General features: G+C 42.3%; 1 protein-coding gene across 3 annotated transcripts in view; it reads right to left on the bottom strand.

Moving 5' to 3' along the window:
• Positions 1-997: 997 nt before the first annotated feature.
• Positions 998-18,022, bottom strand: part of BRPF3 (bromodomain and PHD finger containing 3) — a 36,425-nt gene continuing 19,400 nt past the window's right edge. For all 3 annotated transcript variants that reach the window (XM_044002079.1, XM_044002077.1, XM_044002078.1), the window contains 4 exons: positions 9,445-9,542; positions 7,224-7,321; positions 3,838-3,992; positions 998-2,471 (listed from right to left, as the gene is read on the bottom strand). In XM_044002079.1, the coding sequence (XP_043858014.1) occupies positions 2,288-2,471; positions 3,838-3,992; positions 7,224-7,321; positions 9,445-9,542 (535 nt within the window). In that variant the 3' untranslated portion in view covers positions 998-2,287. The remainder of the gene's footprint in view (positions 2,472-3,837; positions 3,993-7,223; positions 7,322-9,444; positions 9,543-18,022) is intronic.

Below are 18,022 nucleotides of genomic sequence, written 5' to 3'. Positions count from 1 at the left end.
AGGGAAGCACCTCCCACTGGAGGAAACCATCTCTATTGTGTTGTCCAGGGGCAGGGCTGGGGAGGGTGAGGCATTAATTGCAACAAGTACCACACAGTGATTGCCTGTCCATTAAAACATTTATTTCTCAGGGAGAAAAAAGTTTCAGACAGTCATATTATAGTAGGTAAAATTAACTTTTGTCTTCTTTACAAGCATAGATTTTTCTCTTTTTTTAATTACCTCTCTTATACCATCTGATATAAACAATTCTAGAAAGCAAATAAAGTCACTTTCTACAATAAATAGAGCATCGTGTGCTTCTTCACAGCAGACTTGACAGTGACGCATGGGCCCTGGTGCCACAGCAGGATCTGAGCCAATTCCCATTCTAAAAGATCATTTTTAAAAAGAGAGAGAGAGACAGAGAAACAGAGAAAGGGGGCAGGGGAGGAAGCCCCAAGATCTTAAAACACAGGTTTAGACACAGGTCACAAAGTCCACAGCTGATCGACTACCTGGGGGAAAGCATTGGCTCCTTTCAATAAAATGGCACTCACTGTGTGAGTTTAAAAGACCCAGCCACACAAATGGGAGTTGGTGGGGGAGGGCAGGAGGGGGAGACTTTCAAGAAGGGAAACAATAGGCCTGAATAATTTAGAACAATATCTTACAACTATGTACATCACATCCTTCCCTATCCACACGGCTCTAGGCATTATATTATTTTACAAAAAACCCAAACCCCAGTCATCCTTTCAATGGTACAGACCTGCTCTGTTGGTTTACCCTTAAACTCTGGCTCATGTCCCAAATGTATAAGTAGTGGTGGGTGGGTATTTTGTTTGTTTTCTTCCCTTTTAAAAAGTCGACTGAGTAGAAATGGCAGTGATCTCCCCCCAGGATTTCATTTCATCCAAAAGTCCCCTATGAAAAATTTAAAACAATTAAAAAGAACAACAGGTTAAAAAGCAACGCAGTGCTTGGTGGTCTGCAACCAGGCCCTGTGACTTTGGTGCTAGAGTGTAGGGGGGAAACGACCAGGGGTTGGGGGCAGAAGAGAACAGTTATCAACGCTTCTGGTTGACATTCCCAGTTCACAGTTTTTTAGGGGTTGGGGAGGTGAGGGAGACCCTGAAAGGAAAGGCTTTTTGCAGGGTTTTATCTTCCCCTCCACCTGAGGATTCTGTTGCAGGAGTAACAGGGAGGAGCAAGGCTGTGAAGAGCAGGAGAGGGACAAGAGGTACTGCTGGCACAACTTGAGGGCCCAGCAAGCAGGGACCCTATCCACAATGGAGGGCAAAGTTGATGAAAAGAGAGGAAAGAGGTGACTGGGGAAGAGGGAAGAGTAGCAGGACAGACACAGCCAGAGGACACCAAGAAACTTAAACTTGAATGACATCCAGTGTCTGAGGAGGGAAGTGTTGTTCCCCATCATGCTGTTCTTCAGCCATAAAATTAGAAAGTGGAGAAGTCTAATTCTGCAGCCATGTCTGTGCCTCAGCTACCCCAGCAAAAAAGCCCACAGGATGCTAAGACACCTGCACTCTTAGGGGCCAAAATAATAGTGAGGCCTAACCCCTAGGCAATATGTCTGTTTTCTGATTCTGTTTCCCAGGGGGTAGATGTTGGGATTTTTGCTAGCTTCTGTCCTGGTGTCCTTGACAGGGCCACACCTGGTTACCCTGCCCTTTATAGCAGCCAGGTCTATAAGGAAACTGGGACTTAACAAACAATTTAGTTTGGTGAGAATTTCTATCATTTTGGCACAAGAGAGTAAGCGAGTGAGAGAAGAAAGAGGGGAAAGAAGGGAAATTGTACAGAACAAGTGATAGTGAGTGATCAGCAGAGAGGGGATGCACAAGAGGAGTTCAGGAAGATTCTCCACAGGACCCTAGTGTATCTACAGCACCTCTGGGATCAAGGTCAGATCCTTGTCCAACTCGAGGTGTAGTGGGGTGGTGGTAGAAGTAGCCCCGTGGGAATAGAGCCCAGGAGCCATCCTCCATAGCAGGTTTGTCTCCACAGCAGGGCCTCCATCCCAGCTTCTGTCCCTGCCTCTAGCTGGCCCTCAGTAAAACATCCTCTGGAGGAGCTCAGCTAGGAATTTTTGGCACATGATAGGGCTGAGCTTGGGAGTCATGCTGTTCTCCACAACAGGACACGTCCCCATGGATTCTTCAAGCTCCAGCCCCTTATCCTCCACAGCACCAGGGAGAAGCCGTCTGCCATTTGTCCCACAGTGGGGAGGGCAGGGTTCCCCACTCCAGGATCAGAGGCAAAGGCAGGCAGGCCACATCCCACACCCTTACAGGTAGCCAGAGGTAACAAAAGGATGGTGGCCCCGAACTCGGCTCAAGTGGATCATGGCACGGTCATAGGCCACTTGAACAGACTTGCGAATGCTGGTCTTGCGGCCCTCTAGCATCTTCAATTTGTCCACGGTGTCTTCTACTCCTAGGGGGAGGACTTTGTCCCGAGGAAGCCATTGCCTGCAACCCAAACATAAGACCAGCCCTGCTTACCAGGAGGCCCAGGCCACAAATAGGTACCTTGATAGATATTCCCTCCAAGCCCTTTTTAATTGGGAAGGGCATCAGTTTTTTTTGGGGGGGGGAGGGGCAATGAGGGTTAAGTGACTTGCCCAGGGTCACACAGCTAGTAAGTGCCAAGTGTCTGAGGCTGAATTTGAACTGAGGTCCTCCTGAATCCAGGGCCAGTGCTCTATTCACTGTGCTACCTAGCTGCCCACCTGGGCATCACTTTTTTAAAGAGTTATCTTGGGGCAGCTAGGTGGCGCAGTGGATAAAGCACTGGCCTTGGACTCAGGAGGAGTTGAGTTCAAATCTGACCTCAGACACTTGATACTTACTAGCTGTGTGACCCTAAGCAAGTCACTTAACCCTCAATGCCCTGCCAAAAAAAAGAGAGAGAGTTATCTATTACTATGATTATTATCTTTATTCTATCTTTACTTTATCATTATCTTTACTAATGCTCCCAGGGCCATCAATGCTTGGTCTCTCAGTTTTCTTCCTTCATACTCCTCATATAATTTTTAGTCTAGAGAACCAATCCCAGAAAAGTAGGACAGAGGTTAAGCCCCACAAAGCCAGAGTGAAAGAGCAAAAGAATGGGGTATGGTAAGAGGCAGAACCTTGACTGAGATGAAATGAAAACAAACCCTGAAGGGTGTTTCAGAAGAGTTTCCAAAACAGAATTAAAAATGAACAAACAAACAAAAAAGTGGCCAGAGGAATGAGTGATATGTGTCTAGTGGTGTAGGTTTGGAGACAGTTGAACCCAGCTTGTTCCCAAGACCTTTAGGGGATTCGATCTCCTTGAACAGTTGCTGGTGCCCAGTACTGGAGACCAATCTAGCCAGGCCCATCTACCCATAATTCTGACAAGCACAGTTGTCCCTAGGGTTTGGCCCCAGCAAGCAGGCTCCACAGGGCTGCAGGAATCGGGTATCTGAAGCAACAAAAGCACTCAGAGTGTCACAAGGACAGGAAATGGCATGTTCAGCTGGCACAAAAAGCTCTAAGTTGCTCATACACGATCAGTTCATAGCCTCTCTCCTGCTCTTCTGGTCACTAAGGCAATATGGATGGATAGGACAGAGGCGGACTGCCCAACTCATTACTATTAGGCCAGTTTCCAAAAGCTAAGAGAAAAGGTCATTCAAGCCTATAAGCGGCACCCCATGAGAAGCACCCCAGACTCTAAATTCAAAATGTCTAAGGCATATAAATAGCTGACCAATCTCACCTCTTCGGAAATCAAGTATCAAGGGAAAAGATGCAGGGAAATTCTACTCAAGAAGGGAGAGACAGAAAACTAAGAGTGCCCACTCACCAGGTCCGCTTGTTGTCAAAGAAAAGGACAAGGAAGAGTTTCTCTCCAGCCTCCACTTGCTTCTGCTCCCCCAGCTTTAGCACATCCAGTGGTGGGACAGGAATAGGCACACCGTTGTGCAGAAGGCCCTCACGGGGCATCTTGGGATCAATAATCTAGAAAGAAATAAGGAACAAATGCTACCCCAATAAGAAGAGAAATGGAACCAGCAAATCTTCTCATACAAGGGATGAAGCTCTTAGTTGCTCAACTCCAAAGCTGTCCTTCAAAGAGTTTTTGTTGTTTTGGTTTGGTGGGGCAATGAGGGTTAAGTCACTTGCCCGGGGTCACACAGCTACTAAGAGTCAAGTGTCTGAGGCTGGATTTGAACTCAGGTCCTCCTGAATCCAGGGCTGGTGCTTTATCCACTGCGTCACCTAGCTGCCTGCCTTCAAAGAGTTTTAACCTCTGCCTACAACTACCCTTACAGAGGCCTTAGGGACTTGATCTGCCTTGTTCCTCACTGCCCTGGAAAGGGAATTCTGAACAAATTTCCTTTTAGAGTGCTCATCATTCTAAACCTCCTTGAGCTCCCTAGGCATGAACCTGCTCCCTGAGAAGTATTCCATACAGTACAAAGGGACATTTTGGCGAAGTTACTTAATGTGGGGGCTCATAACTGAATGAGAATGATGACGTGAGGTGAACAAATTGTCCTCTTCATTTCTCATATTCATTTGGGGAAAGAGAGTCAGGACCAGTCTCTTTTTCTGTCCTTTTTTCCTTTTAAACTATCACAATTCATTTCAGATGCACCCCTCCTTATCTCTCCCCACCAGCTGAGGCATCTTAGACTCAAGATAAGTGGCCATGTCCCAGGTGATGATGGGTTAATTCTGCATTTGAGGTCACACTACCATGAGAAATGTATTTAATAGACATATAGTAGTCACCTACATCAGTGTGTCACAGTCTCCCCTATTAAGGGTCTCAATTGCTTTAACCTCAATCATCTTGGCCAGAACAGAAGACATCTGGGGCTCCAAAAAAGGACTTTCCTTTGCTCACACAGAAGGTCCAGTTATAAGGTGGAGTATCAGAGCGCTAACACAAAGGAGATTATTAAGAACAGAGTTAATACAAAGAAATGAGTCTCTGGAAATCCCCCCAACATAACGTAAGGTCCTCCTCAGGGCAGGGACTGGTTTTTTGTTTGGTTTTGTTTTTGTATCCCAATGCCTTGTACAGAGGAGACACTTAATAAATGTATAGACATCTTATCCTCCCTCCCTGCCTCCCCATTAATATAACTTTAATAGCTCATTGTTACATTGGTCCTAACCCTAGCATCTTCATAACAACAATCCCTTAGGTTTGTTTGGAGTCTTTCCAAACTCAAGGCTCTTTCTAATCTGTTGTTTTGTTGGGGTTTTTTTAATTTTAAGTTTATCTATCCTGAAGTAGCTCCCCACTTAACAAATGAGCAAATAGAGACTCAGACAGCTGATGTGAGGTGATAGGCTTGTCACACAGCTACTTAGTGACAGAACCAGACCTCCTAGTCTCTTCCTCTCAAGTTGTTCCACTCGGCCCACCAATGTTGCTGCTGCTGCTATGACTGCCTCCTCCTCACTCATTGTTCAGCTACCTCCAGAGATGGACAACAGCTGGCCTTTATTCTCTGGATAACAAAGCCCACAGGAACTTGGAAGAACCTGACTGAGAAAAGCTCCAGAGACTAATCTTTTCTCAAAAGTGCTCCTTGGGGCAGCCAGGTGGTGCAGTGGATAAAGCACCTGCCCTGGATTCAGGAGGACTGAGTTCAAATCCAGCCTCAGACACTTGAGTCTTAGTAGCTGTGTGATCCTGGGCAAGTCACTTAACATTCATTGCCCTACAGAAAAACAACAACAAAAAAAGTGCTCCTCACTCACCTCTAGATCTTTGCCACTTTCTCTAAATTCCTCTTAAGATATAGACTTGAAAATAAGTAAAGCTTCCTCCAGGAGGAGACTGGCAATAATTACTCTTAGGAGAATTGGACATGAGCCCAGCTGGATGTTCATTCCAAGCTATGCTTCCCAGACTGCAGAGCAATCAGCTGAGACCCCAGGCGACAGGACATAATTAAGATTACAGGTTTAAATCCAATGTCCTTACATCTTTTGTCCTCATTAAGGAGGTGTGCTCTGCACCCTTTGGTTTACACACTAAAACGAGTTATTTTGATGGAACTCAGAGAACTTGCAAAAGTAGCTCAAAAATGTGCCCCAAGTACATAAGCAAAGAGAGAAAATCTGTTATTCCTAGCATGTGGCCCTTTTTCATCTTCCATGAAGTCACTAGCCTTCAAGCTCATTTTTCAAATGTCACAAGTTGGAAGCCTAATTATAAAGAAGGTCTTTGGCTTGTGAAACTATCATTAGAGAGCATGGGTCCCAGCATCCAGAAGTTACTTCACAATTCATGAACTGCCTTCAAGTCATGTCAATCAATGGACTTGAATGCTACCAGCCAATCAGCTTGGAGCTGTGTGTGTGTGTGGACTTCCCCTCTTCCTGCCCAGCAGAGGGCTTCTGCTCAAGGAGACTCAGGATCCGCCTCTTTTGTTTGGGAACAAGCTCGTGGTGGCAGAAGAAGCAGCCAGGGTAGACAGGTTTCCTATCTTTCTGAACTTCATGTGTTCTCTTTACTCTTTAATAAATGCTTAATGCCCAAAGACTGTGCTAAGCTTCTAATTAGGCAACCACAGATTTAATTTTATTCATCACAGGCTCTAAGCTCTGTTCAGCCCTACTCATACCTCCCTTCCCTCTAACCAGGGATCCCCTAGTAGTCACAGTAATTACAACAGATGCAAAGTGATGATTCTGTACCTGGCAAAAATACTCTCAATTTCTTATTCCTCACTTGGCTCTGTTGCCAGAGGGATCTGCATTAGATACCAATGTTTGTTAAGTGCCTACTATGTGCCAGGCACTATGCTAAGCACTGGAATCAGAGGTTTTGATCCTGCCTTGACCACTCTCTTGTTTTGGGGCATTCAGAGGAGATCACTTCATTTCTCTGAAAACACATCTGTTTTTTCATCTGCCCTACTTAATTCCCAGTACTGCTAGTGCAGCTAAGAACAAGTGATGTGGAGGAGCTTTGAATAGTGGAGAACACGAAAGAGGTTATCATGTTTAGCAAGAAGAGCACAGAATCCCTGCTGGAGGAAATGCCCAAACACTGAAACACAAAAGCCTCTGAGCTCATTTCATACGTGTCCCGTGATGGACACTTTAATGGTCTGAGGCACTCCAGACTGGGGTGGAAGCTGTCTTTGGTGACCAAAGCCCCAAGTCACAGGTGTTTTTATGAGATAAAACCCCCAATGACAGAAAGAGCCTGGGGCAGGGACTCACCAAGGCAGGGTACGAAGGATAGCCTCGGCACTTGGCCCATACCAGCTCCAGGGGCTCCAGGTCTGTGTTTTCTTCCAAAGGCATCAGGAGGCTTCTGCCTGGGGGGTGGGGGAAGAGAAGGGGCAGAGACAGCTGACTCAAAATGACACTCAGATTCTGCACTGAACACCCCACCCCTACCCCCAGTGGTGGCCTATGGAGCCTGGGAATTTCCAAGTCAGATTTCTGCCCTCCTCTGAAGCTTTTTATTTCAAGAAATTCCTTTAAAATCTGAGAGCCAGCCCAACTCAGTAAACCACCACAAAGGTGCATGCACTGGCCAGGAAGAATTTGTTTCACCACTGCAGGGAAAAGGAAAGGCTTACTGAAAAAGCTAAGCAACCTCCCTATTCCCCCCACTCCATGATCGCAGTCTAGACTCTCAACAGCACAGTGGTTCAGCACCTCTTTATCTGCAAAGTGTTCACAGCAGTAGCTGGGTGTTACCAGGAGATAGAAGTCTGTGTAGGAGGCACCAAACTGCCTTGCAAAAGGGCTCTTGGTATGAAAACACCCTGCCCATCTCCTCAGGGAGTCAAACCTATAGCTCAGGTGGCTGCTGCTGCAGGGTAGGGCCAGGAGAGCAAGCCAGAGGTTGGTCTTTGTGTCCAGGACAGGGAGAACCTTCAAGTTTACTACCAGCTCTCGACATACATTATTTGCATATCCTATCCACATATATTGGCATCAGGTTGTTGGAATAGAAACCCCAAAGAAAGCAGAGGAAGGTTAGTAACTCCATTTTGTTTACAACCAATGCAGTATCACATGTGGTAAGGACAGGCTCTTTCTCCATTTCCTATTTCTGTAAGTAGTGGAGGCTCATATTCGATCAGGAAAATGGAGCAAAATTCCAGAGAGGAAGATCATTTTTTAGACCATTGCTGATTCTGTTTCTCACTTCTTGGCCAACTGAACTTCCATCTTAGGTTAAGGACGACCATGCAAACCCAGCCATTTTTTTAAAATTCTTCTTCTTCTTCTTCTTTTTTTTTGCAGGGCAATGAGGTTAAGTGACTTGCCCAGGGTCACACAGCTAGTTAAGTGTCAAGTGTCCAAGGCTGGATTTGACATAGGCCCTCCTGAATCCAAGGCCCAGTGCTTTATCCACTGCGCCACCTAGCTGCCCTCTTTTTTATCTCTTCTTAAAGGAATCTGCTTAAAAGTTTTAACAGGGGGCGGCTAGGTGCGCAGTGGATAAAGCACCGGCCCTGGATTCAAGGAGTACCTGAGTTCGGGTCCGGCCCTCAGACACTTGACACTTACTACTGTGTGACCCTGGGCAAGTCACTTAACCCCCATTGCCCCGCAAAAAACAAACAAACAAAAAAAAAGTTTTGAACAGAATCAAAGAGACTGATGGAGTAGAAAGAACCTTAGAGATCAATGAATGCAACCTTTCCCTAAAGTGACAGCTCTTCGTGTTAAGGAACTACCTCCCAATGGCTCTTCAGTCATTTTAGGAATCATTAAGTGTTAGGAAGTGCTTCCTATGTCAAGCTAAAATCTGCCTTCCCTAGTGTCTACTTCTTGATCTAATTCTGTCCTTTGGGACAAGCAGAATAATCTAATCCTTCATGTGATAACCCATCAAATATTTGAACACTACAATTATATCCCTGCCTAAGTTTGTCTTTCTCCAAGCTAACATCAGTTCCTTCCAAAACCCTCAGCATTTTGGCTTTCCTTCTCTGAAGAGCTCTACCATGCCAATGTAAGAAACCTACCACTTAGCAGTTCAAAAAGAACAAGGAAGGGGGGCAGCTAGATGGCACAGTGGTTAAAGCACCGGCCCTGAATTCAGGAGTACCTGAGTTCAAATCCAGCCTCAGACACTTGACACTTACTAGCTGTGTGACCCTGGACAAGTCACTTAACCCCCATTGCCTACCAAAAAAAAAAAAAAGGAAGGATCAAACCTTTGATCCTAAAGAAGGATCAAAGCATTGGCCAAAATTTAATTTGGAGATAGTGACACAGAATTATACATGCTCTACCCTCTTTTCCAAATCATGAAGAGCTGGTTGTACCGAAAGGAGCTGGGCTAAAGGTACTTGTCTCCGAAGTGGAAGAAGAATAAAGGTGGCTGATTTCCCAAGGTACATCCAGTGACTGGGCCCTCAAAAAAGCCCACTACCACAGAAGCTGACTCCTCAGCTCTGGCCTAAACCATGGGTCTCACCTGAGCTGCTGTAGTCTGAGTCTCCATTTACACCTTCCAGAAAAGGAACTCGAGAAAGAGCTGGTTTCCCACGGCTTCGCTTCGGAGGAGTCAGACCACTGTGTAGACAAGAGCAAAGAGCAAACAGAACCATGACAAACCAACAGTTAAGGTGTTTCATGCCTCTGACAGTGAAGGGTTATAAACACTTTCATTCCTTAATGTACTTCAATCTTCTATGCTGCAAGAAAACTGCTGGAGGGTTGATATGCCTAAAATCCATGAGAATCTATAACAAGAAGCTCTGGACCTGGAAAGGAGCTCAGGAAGTAATTTTGTTCATTCCTCAGTCTCTAGGCTTCAAGACACATGCAAAACCCTTCCCAAGCAAATGAAAAAGGGAGGATGTTTCCACAGCCTACTCTAGTTTCCCTTTCTAGAATCTCATTGTTCTTGCTGACTAACCAAAACTACTGCTATTAAATGATGTATGCAAAATAAAAACATAGGTTGAATTTTCTGATATCAAAAAGAAGTTAGAGATATTCTGCTTTAATAAGTATAGGAAAGATTGTATATTTTTTAAAGCTAAAAAAAAGCACATCAACAACATACCTATAGGTTTCTTGGGGAAATGCTAAATAAAAATTCCAATTTATCCAGAATGGTTGGAGAATGCTTAACAAAGAGGCAATGTGGAATGATGAAAAGAACGCTGCACTTTGAGTCAAGAGAAGATCAAATCCCGTCCCCACCACTTTTCTTTAGTTTATGACTTCAGCAAATCATTTCCCACTTTGGGGCCTGTTGTCTGATCCCTAAAAATGAAGTTTGGTCTACCTAATTTCTAAGATTCCTTACAGCTCTTGACATAATTGCTCTATGATTCTAAAGTATAATATTTAAGCAATAATATAAATACATTGTGGACAAGTGGTGCAGTGGATATATTGATGGATTTGGAGGTAGGAAGCCCTGAGTTCACGTTCTTCCCCAGAGACTTACTAGTTGTGTGACCCTGGTCAAGTCACTTGATCTCTACCCCAATTTCTATCTCAATCTGTAGAATGAGGACAATAGCATCTGCCTACCCAGGATTATTGTGGGGATCAAATGAGATGAAATTTGTAAAGCAAATTTTAAAGTGCTACATGAGTGCTATTGTTAGCTAATATGATGAATCAGAATCCTTCAAGGACTAGGATTCAGGGTTTATTCTAAAATTAAGACCAATTAGCTTCATGTACCAAAAAAATTCTGTCCCATAATCAGACTGCATCCCCCTAATCATCTTGCAGATGGAACCAGGTGAAGTAACATGACAGCTCACTAAAAACAATCTGGGGGGCGGGGCAGCTAGGTGGAAGTGCTTAAAGACTAGGTGGTACAGTGGATAGAGCACCAGCTCTGGATTCAGGAGGACCTGAGTTCAAATCCGGCCCCAGACACTTGACACTTACTAGCTGTGTGACCTTGGGCAAGTCACTTAACCCTCATTGCCCCACCCCCCACAAAATAAATAAATTAATTAAAGGTATCTGGAAAAACACACAAAACATTCATTCTAAACACCAAAACCCTCTGCTGTCACTTTCACATCCTTCATTATGTTAGACAACTTGTGAGAGATTTCTGATCTCATTGGTATGGACATTCCCTCCATTAACAAAGATCACAACCCATCCCTGCTGACCCATCCTATGTTACTTTTAGCCATCTTGTCCTCTAAGTCATCCACTCATCAAACCTCTGCTACTCTGTGGATACCAACTGAACACATGAATCAGTTATCCCTCAATGGAATCCTTTATGCCACTTCTCTTGCAAATATCTTCACTGGTACTCACTTCATAGGTCACCACGTGCTTTAACTTGGATTCTTCAATTTTTGGTATAATCTGACACATAGTCATATCTTATCACTGAAAGAATGCTGGGATTAAAAAGATAGGCCTTGGTTTCAGGGAGAACCTTGAGAGTCATTAAAAAACACTTTGGGGCAGCTAAGTGGCACAGTGGATAGAGCACTGGCCCTGGAGTCAGGAGGACCTGACTTCAAATACAGCCTCAGACACTTGACCCTCACTAGTTGTGGGACCCTGGGCAAGTCACTTAACCTTCATTGCCCCACAAAAACAAACAAACAAAAAACACTTTGTGATTTGTCAAAGGCAATCTTCTTCAATGCTGGACCCAACTCATTTTCCAAGTGTCTATCCAACACATACACACATATACACACATACACACATGTATTTTACATACATATATATTACATATATTAATATATTTAACATATACATTTTAATGTATATAAAATATACATATAATGGCTTATCATATTTTAAACATTTATCACAATAAAGAAATAACCATTCTTATAAATTTCACATGTTATGTCCTCTGAGCAAGGAAAATATATTAAATAGATTTTCAAAAGGAAGACAAAGAATGTGAACTGGGTTCCAACCATTTCACATAAAAACCTAGTATTGTAGAACTTCTGGGAACGGCATAGCTCCCCTAGTAGTACATATTTGGGGGGGGGGCGGGAAGGACCTCTCTGCATTTCTTTAACTCTAAGTTCCTCAGTAAGTAGTTTTCCTGTGTAACGTATGCTTGTGGCTTCCCTTCAAGGCGCAGCATGGCACACTGTGCTACCAAGAAAGGAACTCCCCTCTCCCCCCAAAAAAATCCTCAAACCCTTGTGTTTCAACAAGTGTGCATTCTTCAGCCTGTTGCTTTTTCTTTTCTTTTCTAGACTTTTGCCAGGGAGAGGAGGCCAGAAGGGAACATGTTAGGCCTCAAATCTTCACCATGTCTGAGAGTGCTACCAACATGAAGAAATGAGAAACTGAGCTGCAAACTCTGAGGGAAGGAGAACATTCAAAACCTTACTGGAGCACTTCAAGAATCAAGCTATTGCTAATGTAGATAAAGGGGGAGGAGGGAGAGATTCTCTACTTGAAAAGGTGAGAATAATTGACTCAGGAATAAAACTAAAGGACAAAAAAAATGCAATTGGAGAAATATAGAAAAAGAAGAACATACATCTCATCAATAGCCTGTGGGCAGTGGAATCTGAATGGCAAGAGAAGAGATAGCTTAAAGACTAACAAGGTAGGGGCAGCTAGGTGGTGCAGTGGATAGAGCACCGGCCCTAAATTCAGGAGGACCTGAGTTCAAATCCTACCTCAGACCCTTGACACTTACTAGCTGTGTGACCCTGGGCAAGTCACTTAACCCCAACACACACACAAAAAAAAGACTAACAAGGTGAAGTCACCTCAGCCATGACTGCTGACTATCCTGTCATCACCAGGCAGATGAAGACAAAAGAACTCTGGGAGTAGCAGCATTTCCACAGGACTACTGGTCCTGCTTCCAACCCAACCTTCATGGCCATCATCAGGGAAGGCAACTATAGCTAAAGCAGTAAGGCACTCTGGGAGAGACACAGGAGGCTGGATGGGCCAGGCAAGTGAATCCACTATCTCCCCTCAAACCCTAATAGACTAAGACCCTGAACACAAGAACCTTGGGAGTAGCAGTGCCATCTGGGTATTTATGGTCCAGTGCCCAAAGTCATCATCCTAGAAAGAAATTCCTTTGGAGATGAAGCCTGGCAACTGCTCCTGGAGGTGTTATAGTTACATTTCCTGAAGATCCCAAAAGAAAGTTCTTATCACCACAGTCTTTAGCACCCTCACATGGTTCAACATCAACAACTGATGATTTTATAATGAAATGACATTAAAGAAGAGGCAACACCATCTGTGTTACTGCTGCACCCTAAGGACTATAGGACTTTCCAACTGACTTGCAGCTGAAACCTCCATGTGTCTTTTCCCCACTGGAATGTGAGCTCCTAGAAAGCAGAGACTGCTTAACAGTGCTTTGCATATAGTAATAAATCAATGCTTCATTCATTCATTAGAAAATGACTGTCACTGAGAGGTGCCTGACATAGGAGGCTTAAAATCAAAACCATAAAGTAAGATCTTTTAGAACAGATGCTGAAGAAGGTAAACACAGACATCCCAGAACTTTTGAGAGGTCTTTGATAGGAAGATGAGTTGCATGATGTTCATCAAGGAGTCTAAATTAAGAAACTGAAAACAGTTGTGATCTAGGTTCTCAGTATTTGAGATTGTTCACCCATTTGTTACAAAATAAGAATAGGAAGTACAACTTATCTGCATGGTTTTTGTAAAAAGAGGCTCAAAGTTTGTTGTATTTTCAAACCAGTTGTACTGCTCATTAATTTCTATCCAGAATAGAAAATTGTTTCTCTGTATCTTGTGGGCAGGTGGAATATCCGGCATCAGGAATCAAGAAGTAGGTCTACCTCACAGCAGATGCAGTCAGTCAGTAAAAGGACATGTATGGTTTGCTTAAGACCTATCATAACCATAGTATTTTCTAATCCAAGTGTTAATATTTCTAAGCAATATGTTATTTCATTAAGTGAAACCAAGGATTCCCAATCCCATTTAACAAATGTCATAGAAGTGATTTCTGATTGAGCTAGTGCATTAGGTATATGTAAATAATTGATTTTTAAACTTTTGTGAAATGTATACCTATAATGCCCTTCCACACTAATGAAAAGCTGTCCATCTAAGTGTAACCTAAGATGGATGATAGATATTCTTCATCCACTTGGTTGCTCTACCATGAATAGTTAGGACAAACTTTTACAATGGTTATGGATCTCAATTAATACACTCCACAATGTTTTAGGACTTGACACAATCTGTAGCACATCATCCACAAAAAGATCATCTAGAAGATCTCTCCATCTTTAGGGAATCCCTCTTGTATTTGGATTCTTCAGTGGACATCCTCCACAAGGGTAGTAAAAACCTTTGTTGAGTAGATATCTCCCTGTTTTACGTGCCTCTTGTCATAATCAGATGGTCACCAAAGTTGAAATTGTTGTTGATATTGTTGAATTTCCAGACATGCATGTTAGGAGAGTCTTGTAGGAGGCATTTTGCTATATCAAATTAAATGTTTTATTGTCAAACACAATGAGATCTTGTATGACAGTAAAAATGTCTGCTATAGAATATCATTTGTGGAAAAAGTCTCTCAAAGATTACTACAATGTGTGTATAGATGTTTTTTATAAAAATATTTACAAAGATCAGAAAATAAAGAGATAGGGTGGTGTTCATTAATATTTTCTTGGTCAGGAGCAGCTAGGTGGTGCAGTGGATAAAGCACTGGCCCTCGATTCAAGAGGACCTGAGTTCAAATCCAGACTCAGACACTTGATACTTACTAGCTGTGTGACCCCAAGCAAGTCACTTAACCCTCATTGCCCCGAAAATTTTATATATGTGTGTGTGTGTGTGTGTGTGTGTGTATTTTTTTTTCTTGGTCAAACCATGATTCCAGAGCACCTCTGATGTTACCTACCTCTTGAGATAATGGACTCATGTTATGCTACAAATTGATACATGTGTATGTGTGTGTTTATTTCTGGATATGATCAATACAGGAATTTGTTTTGCTTAAAGTATGAGAGTTTCATTTCTTTTTTTTTTAATATAGAGGTGTGGAGTGGAAAAAAAATTTTAACTGAAAAAATTTAAATTTAAAAAACATTTTCCTAGTCACCTTACTTTGACAACGGTAAGGTCCAATCCCTCCCAACCCCCCACAAAGCTATGTACATCTGCTCTTTCCATTTTTGTTTTCTTTAGTGCCATTTCTATTTCTTCATGCAGCACATGAAAGCTGCAATGTTGAGGTCAAACATGATAGCTCTACTGTTACTAATGGAGGGGAGTTTAAAATTGACTTTCCTAGTTTTCATCTGTTTGTTGCCCTTCCAGTTTCATCCTTAAATGCCCTTAAAGTGATCATAATTAGTTTGGTCTCTGTTACCAAAAATTTTGAAAACTTGTTTTCCCCTCTACTAATTCTTTTCTACGAGCTGATATTATTAATAAAAATCTGTCCTCCCTCCTCTACTAAATTTTATAAGTGGTTTATAAATGGCTGATATCATTGATTACTATCTCTCTCCACTTATCAAGGAGAATCTAGTGTTTGCTAGCTGAAGTAATTTATAAAGCTTTTTTTGGTCTCCAGTGTGTCAATTTGTTTACACAATTAAACTTCTATGTCAATGTCTGTTCTTTTATCCATTTCCCATTTCTTGGTATCTGTTTAAGTAGGACAGGTTAGATTTGTCTCAATTGCATGTCATACCTTCTTATTTTTATTCCTTCTTTTAGTCTGGTACCAGTTTTCATCTCTACTCTAAAAAGTTGGTAGTCTAATTTCAGAAATAACAGATTCAGAAAATGGAGATTCCATATTAGCAGCCAGGTGTTTAATTGATCCTGTTCCTTTTTTTTTTTAGGTTATTTGGGGTCCAGTATGTCCAGAGCCTCTTACTTCTCTCTCCTCATAGGCATGAGATTTTTGTCAACAAATCTTTGGATGCTGTTTTATTCCTGAACAATTTTTTTTTTCGAATATATTTTTCACCATGCTCCTCCTGTCCACCTTTGCACTGAAATCAGAGTATTCATATGTAGGTTATCTCTAAAGTCTTAGTGCAGTTTTAAGCTACTAGAGCTTAAAACCTTTGGGAATACACTATATATGTTGACTTAATTTGGCTGGTTACTTAATTATACTTGGTGTAATTACTTACAGGGTGACCTTTTTGCAAATTTTTTTGTGGACAATGCAATGAGATGACCAACATTCTCAAGAAATGACAACTCTTGTAGTCTTTAGACAATAAACCAACCTTCCCATGATTGCTTTAATTAACTCTCCAAGAAGAGCCTATGAGCCATTCTTAGTAGTAAGTAAACTCCTTTAGGGTAGGGGCTGTCTGCTTTTGGTATCTGTTTCCCCAGAACCTGGTATAATGCCTAGCACATATACTTGTTGATTGAGCCCTACATTTAGCTGGTAACTTCTTTTTTTGCCTTTGGGTTTCATTATAGCTGGAATGACAGGCTTGATAGTTCAGTTCTTCCAGGAGTTATGATCTACTTTGTGGACCTTAGATTAGCTTCATACCTAGCATATAAACAGTTAACATTTATAGATAATCTAAAAATTTGATATTTAGGATCCTCTGCCTCATTTATGCCACTTTAATCCTCACTATATAAAGTAGAATAGGGCCCCATAGGGATAGGGGCCATTTTGTGTTCCTTGGGTTTTTTGTTGCTCGGGTCAAAGAATTCATCACCAAGGCTACTGATGATGATTCTCATGGTACTCAGCCAGTCTGGTCAGAGGACTATAGAATCGGAGTTTTAAAATTAGTCAAAGCCTCTTCTTTTAAAAGAAATTAAGGCCCAGAGAGGGGAAGTAACTTGCCCAAGGTTACACAGGCAATAAATGACAGAACTGTCTCTAACCCTAGAAATTTCCATGGGGATTAACAACCATCTGTCCCACACGGTTTAAAAATATGACTCCCAATTCAATTCACTTGGCTACACCAGAAGAATAAGTTTCTTTGCAAAGTCTAGGTTTCTATTACTTTAAAGTGCATTCAAAGGCTTTCTTTTTATGTACTATTGTTGTTCAGTCATTTTTATCCTATTTGGGGTTTTCTTGGCAAAGATACTGGAGTGGTTTGCCATTTTCTTTTCCAGATAATTTTACAGATAAGGAAATGAGGCAAACAGGTTGAAGTGACTTACACAGGGTCACGCAGCTATTAAGTGTCTGAAACTAGATTTGAACTCATAAAGGAAGAGGCTTCCTGACTCCAGGTCCCACACTCTACCCACTATGCCATCTAGCTGCCCTTTTATGTACTACAGCTAGCAAAAAAAATTTTTTTTTCAAGTCTGAACCTCTATAAACTCTGAAATTCCACTGTAGAAGGAAACTCAGTACAGTCATTAGTACCAAAGGGAACCCAGATTCAAAACAAGGGAAGTGGCTCAAACATAAGTCAGGATCACAGGATTTTGTTATTTATGTACCATTCTGTGGCCAAAGGGAGAAACACTGAGATCAATTGTGGGAGTCTCTTTTTCCTTCCCGATTTTATATTCTTCCCTGCTCCCTTTTCTCCTTGTGCTTTGTTCAGTCAGTACACAGTACAGTTACACAGGAGATGGTCAATAATGATCCAGAGAATCACAGAGCTAGAAAACACTTTGAAGACCTTAATAATAACTAGTGTTAGAACTCTTGCCATCAAAGAAAATTTCATTGGGCACTGGATTTAGAACCAAAAGGTCTGGGTCTGACTCTCAAATTGGCTATTTATTACCTAGTTATTACCTGTGTAAACCTGGGGAAAATCATTTCACTTCTCTGGGTCCCAGAACTACATAATATCTAAGGTTCCTTTAAGTTTAATGGAAAAACAGAGAAGCTTGAGACCTTTGAAAGACAGGTCAAAAGTCCTTGTAAGCATCTTTTCTAACAACAAAATCACCCTTCTGCCAGCAGCTGAAGCCTGTAGAAGAAGAAGCCACCTTCCAGAGGATGCAGCTTTCTGTTTTGAATGTGTCCCCCATTTGGGCCCTTGACTGAAATGTTATTTTGTCCACTTGGCTCTTGATCAGTTGTTACTACCACACTTTTTCACTTTCCCTCCCCA

This window comes from Dromiciops gliroides, chromosome 4, assembly GCF_019393635.1.
Source record: "Dromiciops gliroides isolate mDroGli1 chromosome 4, mDroGli1.pri, whole genome shotgun sequence".
NCBI classification, from domain to species: Eukaryota; Metazoa; Chordata; class Mammalia; order Microbiotheria; family Microbiotheriidae; genus Dromiciops; species Dromiciops gliroides.
This window is presented reverse-complemented; position numbering and strand designations above follow the sequence as displayed.